Genomic DNA, 15089 nt, shown 5'->3' with positions numbered 1-15089 from the left:
TTCCTGCGCGACGCCTTCTTCTCTTCTCCTTACATTCTGCGTTCCTTTTGTTGTTACCTCTGGCGTGTTGTCTGTCGCTCGACACTTGATCATCCACTGGCTTGACCAGCACCAGGGACCTTGTTTCTCTCTCCTTTCGCTCTTTCGCACGTTCTCACGATTCACGCGCCCAACGCCGCTTCAAGACAGTCGATCTGCGCGTCTATTTTCATCCCACTTGTTTCATAACACTTCCCCCCGCAGCCTTACTTTTCGCTGTGTCTGCCTGCCTGGTTTACGAACGTAACGACACAATGGATCCTTCCACGAATAATTCGATGCAGGCTGAGCTCACGAAAGCTATCGATAATTTACACGGTTTGTTTGATGAAATCGGCCTTTCCAACTCGGCGCGCGACGCCCGCGAGGCAAGCGTCTATTCTGCATTGAATACGGTGCTACAGAAGCAGTTGGGTTTAGTCGCCGAGTGCGTTCGCCCCCATCCCCCCCCCGCCTTGCCGAATTGATTGGTTGAAGCACAGCGGCTAATAGCCCACCAATAGAGAAAAGGACCACCTGAAGGAAGAATGTCGCAAGCTTATCGTCTCGATAAGGCAGATGGAACAATCGCTTGATGACAGAAAAAGCAGCTCCAGCGAGTGTAACGATCAACCTACGACCCCACTACTCAAATGTTTACGAGGATTGAAAGAGAAACACGAAAATTTACAGAAGCGACATACCGAAAGATACGAAACCATCCGAAGTAAGCCTCTGCACCTTCTAAATTCTAATATATTCTATCGCGCTAACCTTGAAAAAGCATTATCGCAAGCACTAGAACAGTACGCCTCTCGACTCGAGCCTGCAACACTCCAGGTTACTCTACCCCCAGCGACAAATGATCCCGCAGCTATCGCTTCGCTCGACCTTTCACATTCTTATTATGAGAAACTTAAAGAAGAATTTACGCGTGTTTATCAAGAATTTTCACAGCGTGCAAAGACGGTCCAATCCATCTCTAGGGAAATAATTAATTTATACAATGAGTTGGGAATCCCTAAATCTCAGATCGATAGAAATGTCGTGGAATTCGGAACTTCGCAGCCGGAGCGACTGGGGCTGTTGAATGATGACCTAGATCATCTGAGGGGGAAGAAGGATGTATTATTGGCCGAGAAGGAAAAGAGGAATGCGCAGATCGAAGACCTGAAGATCGAGATTGGCGAACTATGGGAAAAACTTGGTGTCGATCCACAAGAACAAAAGACATTCCTTGCTCAGCGTAGAGGCTACGACCTAAAAACAATCCGCGAGGTAAGATTTACTAATAATCATTTAAGTGTGCGTAGACAATGGCTGACAATAGGAATTGCAGCTGGAGAAGGAGCTTGACAGGTTAGTAGAGCTCAAACAGGAGAATCTCCATAACTGGGTCAATGATGCTCGAAAAACTCTCTCAGACTTGTGGGAGAAACTTTACTTCTCAGAAGAGGAGATATCGTACTTTTTACCTGCTACCTCAGATGATATGTCTGATGCTCTTCTTGCGGCTCATGAACTTGAAATTCAGCGCCTGCAGGATCTCTACAGTGAGCGCTCGCCTATAATAACCCTTATTGACAAGCACCGCTCCCTCATTGAAGATCGCGAGATACTTGCGACCACTGCCAATGATGCGTCTCGCCTTATTTCTCGTGGAAATGGGGGGACCCGTGACCCGAGTCGTCTTCTTCGTGAAGAGAAGATGCGGAAACGAATTGCGAAGGATCTCCCTCGAGTTGAATTGGAATTGAAGAAGGAACTTGAGCAATGGGAAGACGAGTACGGCGAGCCATTCACGGTCAAGGGGGAAAACTATCTTGAGACTTTGATGAGTGCGAGTGTCGTGTATCCATCACGGTCTGGTGCTAGAACGCCTGGACCGACACCTGCAAGACCGAGATCTAATACAGCAGGAGCCACTCCCCGTCCTCTTTCGAGGGTCGCCAATTCTACAAAGACAGCAACGACACCAATCACAAGGCCGAAAACTCCAAGTGCATTGCCCTTGAGATCCAAGACCCCTACAGTAGATCGTACCAATCTTTCCCATGGTTACAGCGCCAGCATGAGCGCTACTGTCGGTAGATCTGGAGGCCGAGCGCTGGCAACTGCATCATCCAAAGAAAGTATTATCCATAGATCGGGCGCAAAAACTCCTGGCCCCGGAAACCGTATAGGCCTTACGAACAGCAACAGTGCCAGTAATCTTAATGGTATTAATAGGTCACCATCCAAGTCTTCCATGAGGGACAATAGATTGCCCGAGGGAAGCCATAATATAAAAGAAGGAACCCAGACAGTTGGTCGATTTTCCACCATCAAGCGTAAAACGCCTCCGTTGTCAAACATCACAGCTCCGAAAATGCAGTCATTCTTCTCCCAACCCTCCAAGACCTTACAGAGAGCCCGGGCTGGAAGTGAAATCAGCATCCGCTCCGTGTCTCCTGAAGAGGGAGATCCTAGACAGGGAGTTCGCCAGAAGCAGCTACACATTCAGCCATCGAATCAAAATAATGGATACAACTCACACAGCAGGGACATGTCAGGGAGCTCTATAGACTCTATGGCACGGAAGCTCTCGCTCACTTCCTCAACAACATTGACGAGTGGTAGTGGCAGTGAAAATTGGGAAACATTTGGTGCTGATAGTGAGTTTGGGGACGCTGATGAGGAAAGAGTGGATCCTATGGAGAGATACTACAAAAATAAGGGTGAAGGTTACAGTGAGGAGGCAAGGAACGGGAAAGGCGGGGGGATCGTTTCAGTAAGGAGCGCAGAAGAGTGGGATGATGGGTGTTTTTAAGCGTTCTTGGTTGGGTGATGGGATTTAGGACGGAGCGGCACTTACGTTGCACTATTTTCTATGTCGGTCTAGGAGTTAGGTTCATCGGGGATTTTGACGTCTTCCTTTGTTTTTCTTTCGTAACCTTCTCTCAACACTACTATTTTCTTGTTTATCCTTAAGATCGATGCCTGCGGCCTTTTTTTCTTTCATCAGTTTTTCTCTTCCTCAAACCATTTCCTATGTACTACTCTCTCTCCATTCATTTCCTTTTTGTCTCGGTATATCATGGGGGTTTGTGTTAGACCGCACTATCATCATGGCTTTAGGCGGCAGCTATGTTGGAATGACTGATATCACGATTCAATGTTTCTGTCTGATGAAGCGGAGGTTATGGATCATAGCGCGGTTGTTTTTTGTACTCATTTCTTATCTGTTGGGCGTGTTTTTCTCATTTGGATATCGTCCGTGTTTTATTTTAGCAAGCGAATAAGTGTTATTTCTATTCCCTCTCCCATAGTGACCACATAAGCAAAGATACAGGACAGTGGATATACCGTAAGCCGAGCCACTTAAGGCGGTGATAATGCACTTCGCTCATACTAAAGGAATTCGGGTTAGCTGTTTCCTCTCACCACGCAACTGAATTACATAGCCCCTCTCCAAGGAAATGAGGGGCATCATTGATTTGACGATCAATTATATGAGATAATTCATCGTAGCTACGTAGACCTAGTCGATTTCCTACCAAAGCACACCCACCATACGGTAGAGGTGTGAGAGAGCCTTTGCGGTTCATACTGGTAGGGGCGTCAACTTTCGCACATTAGAGTACCTTAAACCAATTACCTAGACAGGCAATTCGCATCGCCTAAACAAGTATTTGGAATTAAACTTTCCAGAAGAGCAGCTGTTGTGAAAGCCGCCAAGACACGAGTGATGCCTCATGAATACGTTACTCTCTACAGAGATTACGAAGCTCATCGAGTGATTATTGATGTTTGAATATTATTGCCAAGTCTGGATCATATGTGCAATCTTACATCCTCGATAGGCCGCACTTCAAAGCTTTGAGAAAGTGACATGGTGAGTAGTATTTCTTTTATAATCTCTTTTCATTACTGTACTTTCATTTAACACTACATGTACCTATGTCGAGAGGCACAAGCACATCAATCGCTGAGGGTATATCATGAAGCATAAGCCCGGCTGTTTTAAGAGAAAGGAAAAAAGAAATATGAATCTACATAATTACCCAAAGTTTCACATGCTTTTGTTTATCTATTGACTCCCCAACTAGTGTAAATCAATTAACCTGTCCTCTCATGCTAAGGCCACACTACTCCCTTAAATCACCATGCTCTCAACACTATAAACACCTAGCACCAAACTCTTCCTCAGTCCGTTCTCCCTCGCTCTCTTCTTCTCTGTCTCCCTCTTCTCTACCTCCGAAGGCAATCCTTCTACCTTATTCTCTCGGCCCAATGTTGCAGGCGACAGCCCAAGAGGTAATAAAGCACTGCCTCCAGCCCTCTCAGATGGGCGAGGTGTCTCTAAAACGGCTCTGAGAAGCCCTGGCGATGCACCCTTCCTCACGCCCACGGTTCCTCGTGCTTTCATCGCACTCTTGAGAAGCTGCATGCTCGGCGTCTCAGGTGCCTTCCCACCCTCTCGTTTCGGTGTTTCCAGGATAGATGCAGGAGCAGTGGCAGGAGCAGTTGGAGCGGTACCTCTAATCTCAACTCTTCGTTTCAGGGTAGATGGAGAAGACCATTCAGCGTGGCGGAACATTTCCTCCAATATTCCTTTCAGGCCAGCAGCCTCTTCTACGGCGTCTACGGCATCTGTTACTTCCTCATAGAGTGAACCTACGAGAGATTCGGCACCGTCTTGAAGGATGAGACCGGATATGCCGACTGTGTCAAGGGCAGCGGTGAGTAGGGATGACGCGATGCCAATGTCACCAATGCTGACGGCGACTTCTGGGGCATCAAAGTCATCATCGTGTTCGTAATCATAGAGTGATAGCTCGCCGCGAAGGAGTGTTATGAGGGCTGCAAGATCGTCCCCGGTAAGTTGAGATTTGAAAGTAGCAATGACAGAGGAGGTGGGGAAAGTGTCGAGCCTTACGAGGGCCAATCGAAGCACTTCAGAGCGAATGACTTTGAGTGCGAGGTCTTCTTCAGTTTCTGGGGCACGGAGCGCGATGCTGACCGCAGCGGCCACTTCGGTGATCTTCAACTCGGGAACGGTGGAGAGTGCCCATTCAAGGGAACGGAGGGTGGGGTCGTAGGTCGCAAGTGCATTTACTAGCCCGGGAGGGGCACTGGAGAGATTTCCGGACTCGGCGAGGTATTTTACAACATTGGGTGGGTAGAAAGTAATCTTTAAGCCTCCCTCCTTGTTCTCAGATGGCTCAAAAATTAGAGAAATGACTGTGCTGACGAATTCGTGAAGTAAAGGTTTAAAAGTAGTCTTGGCAAAAAACTCTGGGAGCGCGTTGTTTGCTGAGGTACCATTTGTCATGGTCGTATCCACATCCTGCATATTCCTTTTGATATTTACGTACTCTGCAAAAGTGGCCTCGAATGCTTCCAAGTCAAGATCCTTCTTTGCATCTTTAAGCCCGGCCAATGCAGCATCCATCTTCGTCTTCTCGGCCGATAGCTTTAATGCGATTTGTCTTGCTGCTGTAGTTCGCCCCTCTTTGTTCACGTCTGCAGGAGCATCGACACCAACACCACGGCAGAGAGAGTCAATGAGCAACCCGGACTTACGGGCATCGCCTTTAACACCAGCGCGGGAGAGCTGCACTGCTGCTATACCATTTTGGGAGTATCCAACTGCGAGGTCTAGATCTGGCAGATATGAAGATAGTGCAACACCACCCTTAACAGTAGAAGCGGGAGTTGAAGCTCGAGATGTTGCGGGGGTGTTAACTCCCGTGGAAGGTTGTATCGGGACGCGGGCTTGTAGAGAGGTAAATTTGGTATCGTAAAGTGAGATATCCTCATTGGTGGCAACCAGTACAGTTGATGAGGAGATTCGAAGCAGAGAGGACGGGGTAGGATCGTCTTTAGAGTTGGATGCGATCTTAAGGGAAGAAAGCACTGTCGGTACTGTAGCTGAGAGTGAGAAAGTAGTTAAATTCTCCGTAGAGAGAAGGTTCAGTGTCGCAGTTGGGAAGTGAATTGAGAAGGATGCGAGTTCTTCGTCTGCGGTTCCTGGAAGAGGGAGCACGAGGAGTTCACGAGGGGGTTTGTTCTCGCCGGCAGTGGGGATTGTAAAAACCCTTGCCTCGAAGATAGATCCATTATGGGTCACGGTGAAAAGAACTGCATCCTCGGGGGCCTCTTCTTCCTCAGTGGGTACAGCTGTCGGGAGCACAATATCCAGACGATCCTTCAGCAGCGCTTTCTTCGCCACGTTCAAAGTAGTAGACGCTGCAAATACTACTGCCACCTTCTTCGCAGCACCCAAAGTCTGTGCCAAAAACTCCCATTTCTGCTCCTTTAGATCCGAAGAAAAACAGCGCACATATCCATCCGCATATACGGCAACCAAGCCACCTTCTGTTCCTCGTTTCCGGAGATCTTGGAGGTAAACCACGTCAGATCTTGAGTCTGACCCGCGAGACAAGGCATTGATTGCCCCAGCTTTGTCGTCATCGCTCGAGACACCCTGTTCCTCCCAGCAAAGGAGCTCCCTCTTGGGACTCGAAACAGCCGCATAAGTCCTCCTCCCAAAAGTTGTGGCTTTCTTCCCCCCGCGGGTGAAAGAGGATGTGGGCGCGCAGGAAAACTTTGTAGTAGGCGGCAGCGCATATGTAGATATTACCTGTGTAGCACGAACCTGTCGAGAGAAAAGGAAGAAAAAAACCGTCAACAATCCACAGCCAGAGGAACGGAGAGGTCAATTGGCACATACATCGTAGATATTAACGCCCTCTCCATCCACTGCGACCGCAATTTCCTGCGCACTGCGTTTTCGCTTCTTTGTGGACTCGACGGACGAGGTGAAGCACACACGGTATGTGCCACCCTCTCTATCCTTTGCACGGGTCTGGTGTAGAGGTTGGGATAGTGGAAATATGATGTATGGAGCCGAGAGCGACACCGAGGTCGCTGATACAGCCATCTTTGGCTATTATATGTTCTGGGGTTGGTGGTTGGAAGAGTGGGAGATGGCTGGTTCTTTGCGGTAGCAGCAGGCTTAGTGATAACTTTTTTTGAGGAAGAAACATTTTCATGCATGTGTCACGTGAAGGTGCGTGGGGCTAAACCATGCACGCTCCACCCCAAGCTAGAGCCGCCGCCTTGCCCACAGAAAACTTTTTGGGAAAGCGACGACTTACCATTGGCGATACTCTTTGCTTTCTCAGCGCAACGGGCACTCGATAAAGAGAGAAAGAAAGAAAAATGCCACACTACAGATCCCTTACGAAGGACCTTGAGAAGAAGGTCTTGGTTCTAGTCCGCCGGTATGTCGACGAAGTAGCGCTCGCAGAAGAACAGAATGGGACGAGCTCGGGGCAATTGCGATTATCAGTAACGAAGCTGTATCAGTATATTGTCGCAGATGGAAGTTTGCCGAGGCAAAAGAAGCTCAATGTAGAAAAGATGATCGAGAAGGCGATCGATGTTCTCAGAGAGGAGGGCGAAGAAGACGACGGCGACGAGATCGATTCAGATTTCGAGGGATTGAATGAGATGGGGCTTATGGAACCCACAGTGAGAACACTCCCCGGGTTGAAGTGGAATTTTTACTCTACGAGCTAAAGGTGTTAATGACTGCTGGTAGAATACAAATGCGGTCAATAAGAAAATTGTGGATATGTGGGGCACGAAAGCGACTGCGACCCCCGCCGTAGAGTCGACAGCATCCCCAACCTCTACAACCCCCGCCGCAACCCAGCGCGCCTCTTCTGTAGCCCCAGAAACAGCTACCCCACCTGTTCGAAAACGCAAGGAACGCTCCGTAAAGGATGGCGAAACCACAAAGAGAGTAAAGGCGTCAAGCACCTCCACAGAAGACCGCACTCCCCCAAAGAACATAACACTCAAGGATCTCGGTGGTGTCGACGACATAATAAACGATCTTCTCGAGCTTATTGCAATGCCACTGACCCATCCTGAGGTCTATGCGCACACCGGTGTGTCGCCCCCTAGAGGTGTCCTTCTCCACGGCCCCCCAGGGTGTGGAAAGACAATGCTGGCGAATGCGATGGCTGGAGAGTTAGGTCTACCGTTCCTGGCAGTTTCGGCGCCATCGATAGTATCCGGAATGTCAGGGGAATCTGAAAAGAAGCTCCGAGAGCTATTTGAGGAGGCACGGGAGAAGGCACCTTGTTTGGTATTCATGGATGAGATTGATGCTATTACGCCAAAACGAGAGAGTGCACAGCGGGAGATGGAACGAAGAATCGTTGCGCAGCTTTTGACATGTATGGACGATCTTACGCTTGAAAAGACTGGTGGAAAGGTTGTCATGGTTATCGGTGCCACAAATAGACCCGACAGCTTGGATCCTGCATTGAGAAGAGCAGGAAGATTTGATAGGGAAATTTGTCTCAATGTACCCGATGAAATTGGGCGAGAAAAGTATGAATCATGATTTCGTCACTCGGACTTTCCAGAAAACATGCACTAATGATCATTTCCAGAATTCTCCGGGTATTGTCCCAAAAACTTCGCCTCAGTGGTGATTTCGATTTTTCGGCCCTTGCAAAGATGACCCCTGGTTTCGTAGGCGCGGATCTTAACTCTCTTACTGCAGAAGCTGGCACGTCTGCTATGAAGCGGATATTTGAAAATCTCAAAACACCTATCACCAACCCCGGCATCGAAGCCCTTAAAATTACGCCCAATAATACTACTGCCGACGGAATGGACATTGATGTTGAACCTCATGTTCCCGCACCTCTCACTGAGACACTGCCTCACGAGGAAAACGCGCCCGTGACTAGCATCATCCAAAGCTTTCTAAAAGCCTACCCCTCAACATTAACACCCTCTCAACTCGAACCTCTCACAATAACTCTACCCGACTTCCTTACCGCCCTCCCCAAGATCCAACCTTCTTCCAAGCGCGAAGGCTTTGCCACCGTTCCCGATGTCACCTGGGCCGATATCGGCGCTCTCGGCCCCATCCGTGTCGAAATGCAAATGGCGATCGTTCAACCAATTAAAAGACCCGAGCTATACGCTTCAGTGGGCATCACCGCGCCTACCGGCGTACTTCTCTGGGGTCCTCCTGGGTGCGGTAAAACCCTCCTTGCGAAGGCCGTCGCCAATGAGTCTCGCGCAAATTTCATATCTGTCCGTGGGCCAGAGTTACTGAACAAGTATGTCGGAGAATCTGAGCGTGCAGTGCGACAGGTATTTTCCAGGGCAAGGGCAAGTGTGCCTTGCGTCATTTTTTTTGATGAGCTGGACGCTCTAGTCCCGAGACGAGACGACTCTCTGTCAGAAAGTAGTGCAAGGGTGGTGAACACCTTGTTGACGGAGCTGGACGGATTGAACGATAGGAAGGGTATCTATGTTATTGGAGCCACTAATCGTCCTGACGTTATTGACCCAGCTATGCTGCGTCCTGGACGTCTCGATAAGCCACTTTTTGTTGACCTTCCTACCCCCGGTGAGAGAGTTGACATTCTCAAGACAATAACAAAGAAGTGTCCACTTGAAGGCGTAGACCTCAAGGCGCTGGGTGAAGATGCCCGCTGCGAGAACTTCTCAGGAGCTGATCTAGCGGCTCTGGTTAGAGAAGCGAGTGTGAGTGCGCTACGCAAGAGCTGCTTGAAGGATATTGGCTCGGGTAGCGAGGTGGTTAGTGTTCCTGTTGGACAGGTCCGGGTCACATGGGAGGATTTCGAGACTGCGTGGTGTGGTGTTAGGCCCAGTGTCACGGAGAGGCAGAGGGGGGAATATGGGAAATTGGCGACGAAGTTTGGGTGGGGCAAGGAGAAGAAGAAGGGGTTGGAGGTGAAGAAGAAGACGGGCGAAGAAAAAGAGTTGTAGAGGGCTTTTAAATAAGACCCTATTTTCTTATGATTTCTGGTTTTAAATAGCGCACAGATGGATGGGATCAATCAACTGGGGGATTTCTTTTTATATGTATTTACCAACTAGAAACTTCTTTGTGTCTCCTGCCCGAGCCCGAATACCTTATCTATATTTGTATGGAAAGACAAAAGTAAAAGAAAATATAAAATAAGAAAACTCTTTGCAGCTCGTGGTTGAACGTGTCCCTACATTTATCCTGTCGGGCTAGTTTTTGGATCTTGACCGATCAGCGCCCTCTTTTTGATTTGATTTTAACTCGATTTCGATCTTATGGTCGAGAGCTAGAGCCTTTGCCCTGATACTTGCACGTGTTATTGCTTTAGATTTTGTTCTTGGGGATCCCCAGCCAAATTTTATCGACCTTGGAATTCAAGTTAGACTTTCGCTGCAAAACTACATGTATTCACAAATCTCAAATCTTCACGAGCTTCTTATTCGTTAAGAACCTTTTATTTAATTTTAGATTCACCCCTTAATTCGCTTTCAAGTAATTCCGCTAGGTATCTTAATGAGGCGTTTAGAAAACGACCAAATATAAATACCATCTTTTTTGAGATTTACTCCACGTCCTGGATACATCTGTGTTCGCTAGTAAAGTAGAAGCTGTGACGTAGAATATAAAGAGCCGAAAGCGGTAATCGAAAAAGCGGTCTGTGTTTGTATCACCCAGAGTCTTAGGTTTCTTGGTAACCTCTAAGGCGAGCGGTATGTAAGGCTTCGTAGATCTACGAAAGGGTGCAATAATCCTTGCCCTTTCATTATCGTAACACCAGCCTCTCAGCACTTTCAGATTGTTCGTGCGAATTGAAACACGGCCAGCTAGGGAGATCTCAAGAACTCACTTCAAAATGTATGTACCTGCGTGACTTGATCACTTCCGGCGATCAACCATATGCACCTATCAAGGTTGCGAGGTGTCTTGTGTGATTGCAGCTGCGCGTGCATAAGACCAGTCTGTGGCAGGTTGTACATACCCTATTGTACTCTGTGTTGTACGAGACGTAGGTACAGTATTTTCAGGGTCAATGGCGAATGACCAAACCAGCCGGATAAATTGTGCTCTCTGCGCACGTTTCCTCCGTTGATTCCGCCTATCATAATTACTCACACAATCGTGTTTATCTAGGCGGCATGGGGTATGATTCGGTTTGGCGGTATTGTCCAATTGACAGGAACATTCAGGGCGTGGTCAGCTTGCTGGTAACTTAGAAATCTTATTTCAAAAGCGGCTCTAGGTACTAATATGCTTAGTTATTTTTACATGTTCGCCATGAGCCCAGAAGGTGCTGTACTCTCGACACTAAAACATCCCTCTCCGGCCTGACTCATGTCTATCCCCTAATTTGAGGAGGACCGGTCTTTGTGCCAAGTTTTTGAATGGATCAAAACCTTATGAGAGAATTGCTTGTATTTTAGCAGCGAAACGAAGCCGAATAGGTACTCTCTAGAGTAGTTACAAGCACTAATAATAATGCGTTCATACCGGCCGATCAATCGATCAGGAATCGAAGGAATCGAAGGAATTGTTACAAGGATGGCCGAGGCCGCTGATTGGTCGGTTCCACTAGGCACTGCCCGCATTAGCGTGGCGTTAGCAACCGCCAACGAACGACAACAACACCTCGAGACCCGGCAGGCAAGAAAACGAGCTCGACCGACCGACTACCTAACATTTCCATGGTTCAATCTCGGAGATGTTAAAAAACAACATCGATAAGAATCTCGACCGTACAAGTCTCGATTCTCTCTCCGACAGCTACCTCTCCGATCACTCTCCAGACGGTTAATAGCCCCCTCAAAAAGAAAATTGGTGATTGCTACCGCTAACCACCGCTATCGACAGACCTATCCCTCCTCCATCGCCTTAACACACTCTTATCATCCAAAAGCCTTCCGAGGCTGACGAATCTCCTCGATGTGACACCTTCGCTCCTCGTAGCTCTCTATGAGACTCATCCAACCTTCCAGCGTGTGCCCTTTGTGGACGTCACCGTACCCGATTTTGCAACGAAGCTCAGGAACATGAAGCTACTTGTGAGTAGCATTGCAGGTAGCCGGAATGGATATTTAACGGAAAGAAAGAGACGACAACTTGAGAGGCTGGATCTACGCAAGTTCTGTGAAAAGGACCTTGATGCTATCAGGGATACCGTTGAGATTCTCGTCGATGTTGGAGAAAGGGGACTACTAGTTGGGACAGGATCGGGAACACCCGGAACTAAAAGACGACCCCAGGAAATCTCGAGGTCTGTGCACAAAGTAGAGAAGGTTGCCGGAAACAGCATGGAAGGACCACAAACATCGAAGAAGAAACACCCAGTGCTGGTACTCCCCACAACGAAGGTGGACGACCATGAGATATCGACAGACGATAAGGACTCGGGATGGGATGGTAGCATTCTCGGAGCTATGTCTCAGTCGGATAAGGTGGGATCCTCCAAGGGCCGATTGACCCGGGGAAGTGATTTGAGAATCTCGGATTTGAAATCCAGGAAGGTTGCCCAAGACGGTCGCTCAACGTTGGCCTCTACTTCGTCTAGTAGCTCTTCGGTACCGCCTGGCTATTTAGAGCATCTTTCGGCACGTGTAAACGCAATTGTTGCACGCTGTCCCGCACAATCGCCACAACCTAAAGAGAAATCGCGAGGTAGAGGTGACGTAGATGACACCACCAAAGGCACGAAGAAGCAACAAACTGAGCGTGAAGATTATTCCACTTCGCGAAGAGTATCCAGAAGATCAGCCTTAGGACAACGACAAGGTCTGGACTCTGACCAATTTGGTGGTGAACTGAAAGCCCCTCGACCTACAACAGCTAGCACTTCATCTTCCGGAAAATTCGAAAGAAAACCAAATGAGGCCCCTGTATCGAGGGGTCAAAAGGCAACATCTAAAAATACAAAGCGAGGGGCCGTAAACCGAACAGGGAAGAAAAGAGAGAGCCGGAAAGAGCAAGAAAGATGGGGGACAGAGTCTGAATCGGGCTTCGACACTTCACTATCTTTTTCTTCGTTGGCAAGGAAAGACACTCTCGATTCTCGTACCACTCGGAGATCTTCAGCACCTGTAAGAGAGATAGGCATCAACCTCGAGGTAGCCGCGCACACACCTCTCCCCACCTCTCGCCCTGGCTCTACAACCTCTCATAATTCTAGGCCAGAAAAAGACCAACCTCTTAAATCCCCACTACCACTATTTCCCCAATCCCTCCTCCGAACCATGTACTGGGCGACCAGCCTGCCCACTCCACCCCTCTCTCCAAACGCCCAGAAATGGGGCTCCCGCCTCGCAGCCACTGCGACCCCCTCAACATCGAAACCGCAGCTTGGAAAACTCCGGCGAACAGTCAGCGCATCACCGCTCCCCGCATCAATGCTCAAGAAACGCTCTCCCGCCAAGCGCCACGGTAGCGCAGGCCTGATGGAGGCACGTGGAGCTGCCAGCGAAGAGTGGGCTTCCAATCACTCGCATGAGCGCTTATCGGCGAAAGGATCCTACTCAACACGGGGAACGCCTTTGCGTCCGCCGAAGGAGCTGCTCGCGTTTGCCGTGCCCCCGGCGCTGGCTTCTGCTGGAAGGATGGCGAGGATCACTAAGAACGACCCTTCAGGTCGGGGGAGGGAGCTGTATAATCATGAGTTCGAAGAAGGTGATACAGAACCAGATGATACGGACTATGGTGAAGATGACGACGATGATAGGACCAGCATATACTCTGCCTCCACTGTATCCTGGGGCGAAGATGATCCTTTTACTGCAGCATTGAGGCAAAGGCGGCAGCTGGCGCTCGAGAAGCTGCATGCGATGGAGAGGAGTTTCAATGAGGAGATTGAGGTTAAGAAGCAGGCGAGAATTGAGAGTCGTGAGCCGAGCGTGAGTGAGCAGTGGAGGCCGTATTCAGACACAGAGCTTGATGTGGTGACGCATGAAGGGTATGACACGGATTCGGAAGGTGGTTGTACAGACGTTGAAGAGGAATTGAGGTTGCTGGAAGAGATCGGGAAAAGAGAGGCCGATAGACAGCAGTTGTTGTTGAAGAGGTTGGTGGCCAGGGGTGGGACTTGAAATTTTTGGGCTGCTTTGTTTATTTCTTTACATGCCGGACGAATATCCGGCATGGTAATCTTGTGCGCCGATGTCTTTTTTTATCATGTTTAACACGAACTTATGCCCCCACCTTTATGACAACTTATGCGGATAAATATCTTAGTCATCATTACAATTATTTTATTCTGGAGTCTTTTCTATTTTTATTTTTTTATTTTTTTTTATTTTTTTTATTTTTTATTTTTTTTTCTCTGTCCGCCTATATTTTTTTATCAATCTCCCCTTTGTAATTTGGGGTAAGAGTTAGATGAAAGAAATAAAAGCAGTTTTCCATGACCTAGAAAAGTCACAATCTCGCCCAATACCTGCCTCGTTAGATGTAATCATGATATGGTTTCTAAACCCGGCCCTTAAGGGGTGTTTCTTGGTAGGCGCGGTTTACACCAAGAGAAATGCTATCTTGATGCCCTGTTTAGCCTGCTTAAACATCCACCATCCCCGACTACTTATGAACATCACCGATATTGAAAGGTGAACAAATGCTCTGATTTATATTAACATGCAGAAACGTACACTCAATTAGTAGTGGGCCGTGGTGTGTTCTACCCGGTCTAGATGGTGTAAACGTTCGAAGTGGATGGTAGGTATTTATAATTTAGTTAGAGAAACATGACCATAAAGCCTTTTCTTATAACCCAAGTTTAAAAGCTCTTTGCTGGCTGTCACGGGTGATCGGTTAATTCCGTCGTCCTGCAATTTATGTAGTCAGGCAGCTGGACTAGCTACACAGTAAAAAAGAGATAAAACTTGCCTTTAATCGTGTTTATCGGGATCAAGCGTGGAGGGGATGCAGACAGCTATTCACTAGAGAGTTGGGAATGAATTGGTCCCACAATTAACATTAATCTATAAGTTTATCTAAGTCTGCGCCGTCATGATTACTCGTTAGCTGATTATTCATAGTCATGGATAATCACTCGGTTCTTGGCACTCAACCACCACCTCTCTCTGAATGGGTCTATGCGTCAAAACCCAAGTTCTGAAATAGATGGAGGAAGAAAGAGTGGGAAAATGAGAGGATCTCTGGGAGATATGTGAAGTAAAGTGTGATTGTAATAGTTGGGGTTGACAAGTTAATTGGCACTGGTGTTGTGCACTTGAGGAACACAGCT

At 48.1% G+C, this 15089-nt stretch overlaps 4 protein-coding genes across 4 annotated transcripts; 3 read left to right on the top strand and 1 right to left on the bottom strand.

Annotated features, from left to right (window-relative positions):
* Positions 1 to 293: 293 nt before the first annotated feature.
* On the top strand, positions 294 to 2827 carry H6S33_008657 (uncharacterized protein; the record flags this gene model as incomplete). The annotated part of the gene is made up of 4 exons (XM_044840132.1): positions 294 to 466; positions 543 to 745; positions 803 to 1296; positions 1358 to 2827. 4 exons carry the CDS (start codon positions 294 to 296, stop codon positions 2825 to 2827), a joined length of 2340 nt encoding a protein of 779 aa, XP_044687771.1.
* Positions 2828 to 4153: 1326 nt separating this feature from the next.
* H6S33_008656 (uncharacterized protein) lies at positions 4154 to 6943 on the bottom strand (the record flags this gene model as incomplete). The annotated part of the gene is made up of 2 exons (XM_044840131.1): positions 4154 to 6658; positions 6734 to 6943. The coding sequence occupies 2 exons, from the start codon at positions 6941 to 6943 to the stop codon at positions 4154 to 4156; spliced, it is 2715 nt and encodes a 904-aa protein (XP_044687770.1).
* A 281-nt stretch (positions 6944 to 7224) lies between these two features.
* H6S33_008655 (uncharacterized protein) lies at positions 7225 to 9825 on the top strand (the record flags this gene model as incomplete). The annotated part of the gene is made up of 3 exons (XM_044840130.1): positions 7225 to 7536; positions 7607 to 8406; positions 8469 to 9825. 3 exons carry the CDS (start codon positions 7225 to 7227, stop codon positions 9823 to 9825), a joined length of 2469 nt encoding a protein of 822 aa, XP_044687769.1.
* A 1739-nt stretch (positions 9826 to 11564) lies between these two features.
* Positions 11565 to 13935, top strand: H6S33_008654 (uncharacterized protein; the record flags this gene model as incomplete). The annotated part of the gene is made up of 2 exons (XM_044840129.1): positions 11565 to 11652; positions 11714 to 13935. The coding sequence occupies 2 exons, from the start codon at positions 11565 to 11567 to the stop codon at positions 13933 to 13935; spliced, it is 2310 nt and encodes a 769-aa protein (XP_044687768.1).
* Between the last annotated feature and the right edge of the window lie 1154 nt (positions 13936 to 15089).

The sequence above is a fragment of the Morchella sextelata genome (genome assembly GCF_020137385.1).
Source record: "Morchella sextelata strain SCLS chromosome Unknown scls_27, whole genome shotgun sequence".
NCBI classification, from domain to species: domain Eukaryota; kingdom Fungi; phylum Ascomycota; class Pezizomycetes; order Pezizales; family Morchellaceae; genus Morchella; species Morchella sextelata.
This window is presented reverse-complemented; position numbering and strand designations above follow the sequence as displayed.